A 10486-nucleotide genomic window follows, 5' to 3' on the forward strand; every position below is an offset into this window, starting at 1 on the left:
AAAAAACTTGAAAAAAAAAAAAAAAAAAGCACTTAGCTCACAGCTATGAAAATATCCTCAAACTAATTCTTCAAATGAACTTGTGAACATAGGGAAGAAAACACAAACAAACAAAAAAACAAACAAAAAAACCCACACGCAAGCAAGCATACCTTGACATAATAGAAATGAGGAATTTCACCACCTGATTCAAGAACCTTTGTAACAAACTTCTTCCATATCTTGAAGATATCATCTTTCCCAAACACTGATGAGCCCAGGAAACTGGTGTTTATAGTCCGTTCGTAATTTAACACACTAAATAGATTTTTTAGTTGAGTATTGTAGTGATGAACCTAAAGAGACCGAAGAGAACCACCCAAAGTATGCTGAAAAATATTAAATTCTGCACAATACAGAGATTTTACGTTTGGATGAAATCTGAGATGCACTTTGTATATTTACTATATTTTTTGGTCATCTACAGCTTTCAGAAAGCCTGAGTATAGCTCCAATAACTACATGGAAGTGACAAAAAGCCTCAGAGATTTTTTAGTATATTTAAATCCCAGAGAAAATGTTTGTTCTGTGTTTAACTCGTTGAAATCAAGGAGTGATAGTTAAGGACATTAATAGATGGACTTCAGCAAATAAAACCATCACCAATTACAAGGTAACTTTTCTTAGGCTAAAACCACGTGTTGTCAGCTGAGCCTCTGGATCACATGCAGGTACTTTTGCAAACATTTAACTCTCAGCTATGGGGATAGTAAAGTACAGCAGAAGTGAAGTCTTGCAGCTTGATTAGCTAGATGTTGCTCTGTCAATACCTTAAGGAAAAAACTGCCAGATGGGGCTATAAAAGAAAGATGAAAAGGCAAACTTGAGATATGCGTCAACCAGTTTAGAATTTTGAAGAAATCCTCCAAAACGTATACATGGAACATAAGAGATTTCTTACTCTCAACGGCAGTATTGTGATCATGATATGGATGAACTGAAATTGCTAACTTTGGAAGCATTCTAGTTCATCTGAGGACATTTATTTTTGCACTTAAAAATCAACTACAGCTTTCAATGAAAAGCTGGCAAAACTCAAGCACATCAAAAATTTTAGAGTACCACTGCCTGTAAAACAACATGATCCAACTTCACTATTTTACACAAGGTAAGAAGTTTTGTTAATCGATTGGTTGATATTGCAAAGCATTTTTGACCAGTTTATATAACAAAGATTTATGAAAATTAAGACACTTTCCTGACCACTACTCCTGTGATGTCCTTGCTGGTATAGGCCCAGTTCTTAAGAAACACAATCCAAAAGGAAAATGTAGCTCACGAACATGAAAAGAAGCAGGAAAATCAAAATAATGGTCAGCAGAAAAGTTCCTTCTTTCCTTCTTAAATATCCCAGGATGGTTCCTTTAATATCAAATTATTTCTTTTCACAAAAGCTGATAGCCATAAGGATGTTAGCAGGCGGAATCAATAAAAGCATAGCAATTGAGGCTTCAGAGCTCAAAGATTGGTTTGAACTAAGCCAAAAAAGAGAGACCTGGATGTGCAGTATTCACAATAGCTCCTTGTTTGAATGGTGAAAGGAATTCCCTCCAGCCTCTTACTAGTTCCTCAGAACAGGTCTAATCCACAGGGCTAAGAACATTTTTGCAAAATTTAAGGATCTGCTGGAATCTTTGTAGAATGTAGTAAAAATCTATAAATGCACAAACAAATCAGATTTTTAAGAACCACCTCCCTCACAGTGCTTTGGACTTTGCACTAGAAAAAAAAAAGGGAGGGGGGGAAAGAAATAATACTGGTCCAAATGAAAAGATAAGAAGGATGCCAAACAAATATACAGATCTTTAAAATACAACAAAATCTATGCTGATTTGAAGATAAACTCACAGAACTGGATTCATTCCACCACTTTTTTTGGAGCAAAGCTTGACTTGCCCATGAATCATAAATCAGTTAGCTGGATTCTGGGGAGATTTATCTTTGGCTGTTCATCTGGATACATTCCACTGTAGAGCTACAGAAGCCAGCCACGACTACTCCCAAAATTCCAGATTGACTTCCAAATTCCAAAACCTGAAATGTTGTCAGACATACAGAACAGGAAGATAGCTTTCCTCCTATGATTTAAATGCTAGGAGGAAACTGGAGAGCAGAGACAAGCTAGATATGGCTCAGGATGAAAAACTGGAACAGGCTGGATGATAAAAGGCAATGGCAGAAACAAGCTGAGTAGCGACACTTCCATAATGAATAAAGTGATTGTTTTGCACAACACACTTTTCTCTGTCTCAGTCTACTGTCTGAGAAGAGATGTAACACTACTACCTTGTCTTTCATGGAATTTATGAAAATCATTAGCTATGTTTTGTGATGCTCTCCTAGTTTAGACAGATGAGGTCTTTTCATAATAACTATAATAAAAGACTTCACTGTGCTCAGTTGCTTGTCAGCACTCTCCAACAGGAGCCCATTGCTCCCACCTTTAAGCAGGCACAGATATTCCCTCTCAGCTCCTGTGCAGCAGGTTAGCAGAAACCACTAACACTGCTGACTTCGAACCTTCATCTTCTTCAGTGCATTCATGCTTTATGCCAGATCTATTACAGGAGCAAAAACACCTTTAAAGCACTGCAGCTATTTCCAAAATGACTGTGTGCATACTTTCAAATCCAACAGTATGATTGCCATAGAAAGACTGAAGAAAGTAACACTTCAGAGCAGCTTTTGGATGATGTCCGGTAAATAGGGTCTGAGATCACACTGAACTATGAGTACTAAGAAGCCATTGAACCAATGTTCACCCATTTGGGGAACACTTCATCTTGTCTATTGAACGGGATGCAGTCTTAAGGAAAAGAAATTAATTTAGTCATGGGAAATACTGGAATTTGGTTCCCACTATGTCTTGTGGTTAACTGGTCTTTTAAATCGATTATTCTGTGAACTGTGTGGTTCTGTCTGTTCCCATGCTGCAGTAATTACCAGCTTCCTTCCAACCTCTCTACTCTATTTCACCTAGCTTCCTTGTCCTTTCTAGACCTTCTCCTGTAACACACCCAACTCACTGTTGCTTGACCTGCTAACAGGGATGGACACCCTGSGTTGACCTGGCATAATAGCCAACTAGCCGATCAAGTACTCTTGTAAATCCCAATGGGCTAGAGTCATCTGTCCCTCACCCTCTGGTGAGCCAAACATATACAGCACATTAGTACTGAATACTGAGTACTTAATGCCTTTGAGATTTCCAAACTTCTATCCCCATGGATGGCCAGAGTCAAACACACTCCGACAATGTTAGTAAGGCAAGGAAAGGGGATGAAAAGGGGAGCGGAAGAAAACATGACTGTGTCATCATGTGAAACTCATTTCTTAAGACAGGCTTGCAAACAAAACTGCAATTCTGTAATTGGAGGCTAACGATAATTAAGCATGGAGAAGGAAGAAACTAAGCTAAGTTACAATGGTCCATTCATTCTGATTTGAAGATTCCAGTTCATCACTTTAACCAGTACTACATAACATATAAAAAAAGAAACCCACTCATCCTCATATTAGCTGCCCAGATCAAATCCATAAAACAACAAAGAAAATAAAAACCTTCTTTTCTCTGCTTTCCTTGCTGAATGCTCTTGCTTCAACAACACCGCTCACTTTTACTATGGGTCTTAACCCATTTGGTTTGGGAATGAACCGGAGCTTTGATGCCATAGGAACATTTTTTTTTTGATGGATAGCTTCAATCTCCTCTGAAGATAAAGCACGTAGATGTACTTTGGCGAAATGGTTTCTAAAATATAAATACATAGAGAGGAAACAATAGAAAATGAAGCAGGTTACAAATATTTCATTTCTTTATGATAACTGGAGCCAAATAGTTTACTAAGATAATTACAAATGCTACTGCAGAAATTGACATCATATCAATGTTCAATCCAAGGTACCAAATGGAAATCTGTGAATTTCAGAAAAACTCCACAGTATCTTAATGAAAATGTAATGAAATAATGAAGTAGCATATATTTCTGCTTGATGCTGTGCAAATTAAGATAAAGTATTTCACAATTTTCAAATGTACTTAGCTAATCTGTAGTTACATTTTCATTTGTGTTAATGTAGATATTTTTAATTCAAAACAATGGGAACTTAGATATTTTTCATGGTTTCAGAGGCTTACAAGATACGTACTTAGTTGGATAGGACTTTCTGAAAACTACATTAGGAAAGATTCAGGGAAGGATTTATACACTAATGGGTAGTTCCCCCTCCATCCAAACATTCAGGGGCTCTGCTACCTATTAGAAATCATAGTGAACTGAGAAACTAGGGTATGTATATGAGGTGAGGAGGGCATTTAGGTATCCAGTAACAGGATTGAAAAGATCCAGCCTGATGAGCAGCAGTCAGCTAAAGTAAACAATAGAAAACAATGAAAAGGGATGGCTTCTAAGGCACAGATTCCAAGTTCCCTATGTCTATTTTACCAGGAGCTATGTTTCCACCTCACAGACACCCCCTCAGGGATTACTGTTCAGTTTGACCTAGTCCAGATTAATTCAATGAAGTGGGGGAAGGAGGTGGTGCAAAAAGGCTTTGCTTTTACTTAATACCTTATTGTTAGAGCACCCTATCTGCAACACGGCAGACCTGGACCCATCTTCTGAACTGCTGGTATTGTTTAGAAGGACAAAAGCTATTGTTCCAGAAAGCCCTACAGCCTAGTGGTTGGGATACTCCCCTGAGAAATGAGATGATTCAAATTGCCTTAGAAAAAGGGATCTGAACGCAAATTTTCATTCAGATTTTTCAGATCCCCCCCACACCAATGGCTTGGTTTAGCAAAAGGAGGCCCCACTATCACAGAAGGAAAAGGATGGATGGTACAAACCTGATAAGCATGTTCTAGGAGACATCTAAGAGGTCAAGCTTACAGACAAAATAGGCACATAAATACTTATCTTAGGTCATACAACTCACGTTTGAACTAATGATTCAGCATCTTGGGACTGTCAAGGCCTGAGTGACACAGGGCATGCCAACTGGAAGGCATCTAGGCATCCAGGCTCTCCAAGTTGAGCTACTACTGAGCAAATATTTTCAGGATTTACATTTAAACTTAGGCACTATATTCCCATGACAGACGTAGCCCAAAGTACAGCAGAAGGGACAGAAGATGACTTTTTCATAGCTAGAGATCACTTATTTGACTTGGTTTCTTTCTGGTACCTAGAAAAATTCTGCATGCACTACAGTATTAGCTGGATCCCTAAAATTAAACAAATCACTCCAGTTCAATAGAAACAACTAAATGATCAAATGTCCATCCCTTTGGAATTTGTATTTAAGACATGAGAGAAAGGGGCGGGGGGGGGGGCCTCTGACTTCCTCTAAAAGTGAATAGAGAGGCTGACTATCAGCAGACCTTCATCATTACTTCCTCAGGCCTGTTGTGGAATCTGATGTCATTTTGCCTGCAGCAACAATCATTGCATATTTCATGTCATTTACAGCAGGGCTGATGACTTTGAACATTCACTGATCTAGTAGTTGTTGAACCATCCTACTTTCATTTGTACACTCACAGCCCTGTTGCATACTCGAATGTGGAGGATTTAAGTGCATAGTTGGGCTGTCTTTGAATCTCCTACATTGTAGGGTGACAAAATATCATCAATAATGTAGGAGACTCATAACTCCTGCAGTATTTTCAATCCTAGGCAGCCACTGTGTGTAACAAGAGTAGGGAGGGTTTGGTCCTTGTAAAACAAACAAACAAACAAGCAAGCAAACAAAAAAAACACACACAGGTGCTGTTACCATGAAGTTGGGTACATTGCTTTTAAAAAATAATTTTGCATTCTATGGGCCAGGTCACTTGAAGCAACTGTATCACGAAATACTGAATTTTTCTTAATAGAGAATAAGTACTGTTTTTAACTTGGGGTATAAAGTTTGATACATCTTCAAAAATTAGTAGTCAGAAAGTTTTTTCTGTGTGCAAAATGACTAGTGCACTCTCACAAATACAGCATGACAAATTACAGATTTGAGTCCCCTCTCTGAATTGTGGTCCATGAGTGGGATTTTGCACAGGAAGATCTGCTCATATGGCTGGCCCGTTAGGATAGACAGTTACTCCTAAGGACAATGTAGTGCAAAGACATAAATAAAGTCCAGATCCATCCAGTCCAGTTCTTTCATCCATTCTCCCACCCCCAAAGGCAGATGCAAAAGAACTGGAAAGGCATCAGTGGCTATGCTTGGCTGTAAATGCCTTCCTGTGAGCCAGCTCAAAGCAATCACTATGAACACCTCCAGCTGAGGAGGGAGGGAGGAGAACCACGGCAGTCACAGAACAGCCATTAGGGCAACACCTGAGACTTCTTCCTACACGGAAATTGGAAACAGCTCAACTGCCTGGGCACTGATTCACCAATGCCTGAAAATGAAGAGGGGATGGTGCCTGGGGAGTCTAGATGTGGCCAAGGCAGCACAGGCAGCCCTAAATAGCTGTTTCCCATCACCTCTAGCCCCACTTTCTCTCCTACCATGTGGAACAGGCAGCTTGCCACCTGCATGAATGTAGTGAGCAGAATTAGTAGGAGACCTCATGTTACACAGCACACAGTAAAAAGCAAAGTGCTGAAAACCCTAACCTCATGAATGAAGTTTAAGAGCACCTACTGGGGTCGGACTAAAAGTCCATATAGCCACATATCCTATAGCCAACAGCTAACACCCTGTCCTTTTAGCATGCCTGGGGAAAGCACTCAGCAGTACTTCTTTGGGATGCTCCCCCAGTTTCCAGTCATCTGCAGTTCAGGGACTTCCTGAGCCAAAGGTGAGAAGGTGCTTCCTGTATGGTGGGAAAGTAAGTGAGGAGGAAACAGGAAGACATGGGATCAGCCCAGATTAGGGCCTTTTAAGTGCAGACCACTCTGTCCTTAAATGTTTTTTGGGGGACAAACTGGGAATAGGGGAGAAAAGGGCTGAGAACAAAAAAATACTTATTTTCTTTTAAGCATACACCCCATTAAAGGCAGTATTATCTCTAATATGTAAAATTTAGTATTTGATGATACTTCAGGCAAAATAAAGAAGAGTATGTTAGCTCTTGAAGTACAGTAACATTGCATAAAATGCTAATTACAACACTAAGGCTGTTAGTTTAAACACAAGACAGACAATATGCCACCACTATTTTTACTGCGTATTCTGGACTAAGGCCCCATTAATAAACACATAGGCACAACAGCTGCTTTGAAGAAGTTACCAATGTTAAGCTCAGGGCAGTGAAAAAAAACAACTCACACATACAACATTGTAGACCAACAGACCACTGTAAATGCAAGAATTTCACTATATAAAAAATGGCAATTAAAACAAAACAAATATGATCTTTTTTTTACAGTTATAAGAGTTTCCTGGACACCAACAGTTTATACTGATAACCCAAAAGGGATGAACTAAGGAGACGTTGGTGCAATATTGTTCATTAAAACTCCCTTCAGATTTTTCTTATTTTCTCACTTAATCACTTATAATTTTATCCTAAATAATGTCCCAACTTAAATTCATACAAGCATTTTTAAGAACGAACAAGCAGCATGGAGTTTCACAGCTGCATTAAAAAAAAAGTGCTGCAGCTTTTAAATCCCTTAATCTTACTAAGGAAAAAAAAACCCACAAACACAAAAAACCCACACAACAAAATAACTAAAAGCTATACAGACCTACTCTCTGAACTCAAAGTTCAAACTTTTGAAGTTAGAACTGCTAAAGAGAGCTGAGTAATTTTTAAAATTAGCTTTCCCAAGGTTACGTTGGGATTTTTCCACCATGTTTCATTCATTATTAAAAGGTGCAAGTTTGACTCACCAAAACAAAATCCTCCTCATAATGAATATTATCTCAAAAGTTGATTATTATCAAAGAAATCAACATTTGAATCAGTTTTCTCACACAAAACATTTCTGAATTTACAAGTCTAGCATAGTACAGTCACATTTACTTTTGGAAAATTAAGTAAATGAAAAAAGAGGATGAATGGGCAACAAATGAAAGCAGAATTATAAGTTTACACTGCAAGACATGAGATTTCCATATTTTCATTAATGTTTGATTAGCTTTCTATTGTTACCTAATTCCAATGTTCTGTAACTTGCCCCAAATAAGCTTTCGGTAGTAGAAAAGCATGTTTTTCTGGAACATGGTCTCGGTGATATAGAAAAATGATCTGAGCAACTCAACAACATAGGTATCCATCAGCCAGTATAGGAATTTAGCCAAAAGGTCTTCACGGAAACAATGTTCATAGGCAGGAACAAAGTGATCACCTTCAATAAACAATTCAAATGTAGTTATAGTAAGTATCAACTATTTGTGTTAGGAAAAAAAAAAAAAAACAGAACAAACAAGAAAGCACACATATACTCTTCTCTTAGCTTGATGTTAATAGAAAGAAAGAAAATACAAACAATTGCACAGATGCAACTCCAAATTTTCACTGGCATTAATTAATTTTACCAAAGCTTAAAGTACATAGATGGAAACAAAGTTGTAGTGACAAACTGGTACACAGGATAACAATATATGCAATTGCTGGCCCAAAGACTTACTTTCTTCTTCCAAAGTTGACTGTGCAAGATCTTTAATACGCAATGGCACGATTATTGTGAAGGGAAAGGTAAAATGTTCCACAGGTTATAGAAAATTGGGAGATAAGAGTCTATTAGAGCATAACACTTTATTTAAAAGTCAAAGAATGAAAATTCTTAGGTATATTGTAAAAATAATAATAGAACTGAACTGACTTGATGAGGAAAATGATATTCAGATTTCCTGATTTACATAAAAAAAATTTCAAGGTTAGACTCTGCTTATTTCAAACATCCTATATAAAACTTACTGCTGCAGTCAAAAATCACTCTAAGTCAATCAGCCCTTATAATATTTAGATTGCACAATAAGTATGAACCCTGAGCTTTTCTAGCTATTGTCAAATTTAAGCCTGCATATATTTTTGGGGGATGTCTAAAACGGCAGACAGGACAGGGTTTGTTCCCCCTTTGCCTACAATACTGAATTTTTGTAACCTTTCAAAGTACTCTCCTAATTAAATCTGAAAGTAGAATTCAGGAAAATATAATAGGATAATTTAAGAAATTCTACAGAATGATGATGTGTAATACATCTTATTGAAGATTATTATACAAACATGTTAAACACAGCTCAATTTTGACACATGAGAATTGAGGCTGAAAAAGACTGAAACTTATAAAATGAAAATTGGTTTCCAGGTCTCTGCTGTTTGGTTTTTGTGCTCTTCGAGGCAGACACTTTCATGTATGCACAGCACCAAAGAAAAAAGGTGGGGGGGGAGGAGCAGGGTTGTTCTTGAAAGCAACTACCATACAGAAACAGTTTTCATGTCAGTGGAAACCATGTCAGCGGAAACCACCGATGCAAAATCCAGTGACTATTAGAAAATTCTGCAAGTGAACAGTCATAATACACTGGCAGTAAAATACACAAAACAGCATATTAAACAGCTGTCCTTGAACACTGTCATTATTTTTCTATTTTCTTGACAACAGATGTAAATAACATTGTAATGGAATGAATCCTGCCTAGAGTTCAGGGGATGCACACAAAGCAACTGCTACTCTTGGAGAAAAACAAACAAACAAACAAACAACACCCTACAATACATTAAAGCATTTAAACACATTTTAGAATTCAAGCACAAAAGAGTGGTTTTATGAAAATTAAAATTAAGCCTATGTTTCAGTTTTCTTGGAATAAGTCCAGAGAGTAAAATAATACTTACATTTCAAATTACTGTGAACCAAATTATATTTAAAAATGCTTTTCAAAACACTGAGTATTTAAGTATATTTTTTCAGCCAAAGTTTCTGAATAAAGAGGCACTATCTTTGCTAGAATTAACAGTTTCTTATGCAGGTGCATCTCCCCTATTTTTGACATCAGTTCTCAGATCTCAGGCTTTTTATTTTCCTCCTATGTTACACAGAACATGAAGTAATTTTAGAACCCCACCACACCTTTTAAAAAGGAATGCAAGTTTCAGCTCACATTATTGTGGGATCCAAGTATATTACCAGGTGCGAATAAATACTGCAAATATACCATGGAAAGAAGTTTTATAGATGGCAAATGGAAGCACACAAAAATTACTATTTGCATTAGATCCCACAGCAATCAAGCACAGAACAGCTTCAGCCTAAAATTAAGTTTTCTTAAAGTGATCCTTAAACAGAAGGGATTTACATGGAGCTTGGAGCAACCAGCTGATGTTCCTGTCTTCCTTAAAGCCAGCTTTCAGCCCCTGAGTACTCCAGACCACTCCACATCAACAACTATTTGGCCTGAAGTAGTTCCCATTAGCAAGGGTCTCCCATTCTCAGGGAAGGAGATGGTGGGCAACCCCCTCTACTTCATACATCCCAGGGCACACAAGTCTCTT

General features: G+C 37.7%; 1 protein-coding gene across 2 annotated transcripts in view; it reads right to left on the reverse strand.

The window, feature by feature from the left end:
- Positions 1-10486, reverse strand: part of TERT (telomerase reverse transcriptase) — a 38592-nt gene that overhangs the window by 24116 nt on the left and 3990 nt on the right. For both annotated transcript variants that reach the window (XM_026077570.1, XM_026077571.1), the window contains exons 3-5: positions 8141-8336; positions 3601-3790; positions 153-335 (exon numbers count right to left, since the gene is read on the reverse strand). In XM_026077570.1, coding sequence (XP_025933355.1) covers positions 153-335; positions 3601-3790; positions 8141-8336 — 569 coding nt within the window. The remainder of the gene's footprint in view (positions 1-152; positions 336-3600; positions 3791-8140; positions 8337-10486) is intronic.

Source organism: Apteryx rowi, unplaced genomic scaffold (assembly GCF_003343035.1).
Source record: "Apteryx rowi isolate R43461 unplaced genomic scaffold, aptRow1 scaffold_458, whole genome shotgun sequence".
NCBI classification, from domain to species: Eukaryota; Metazoa; Chordata; class Aves; order Apterygiformes; family Apterygidae; genus Apteryx; species Apteryx rowi.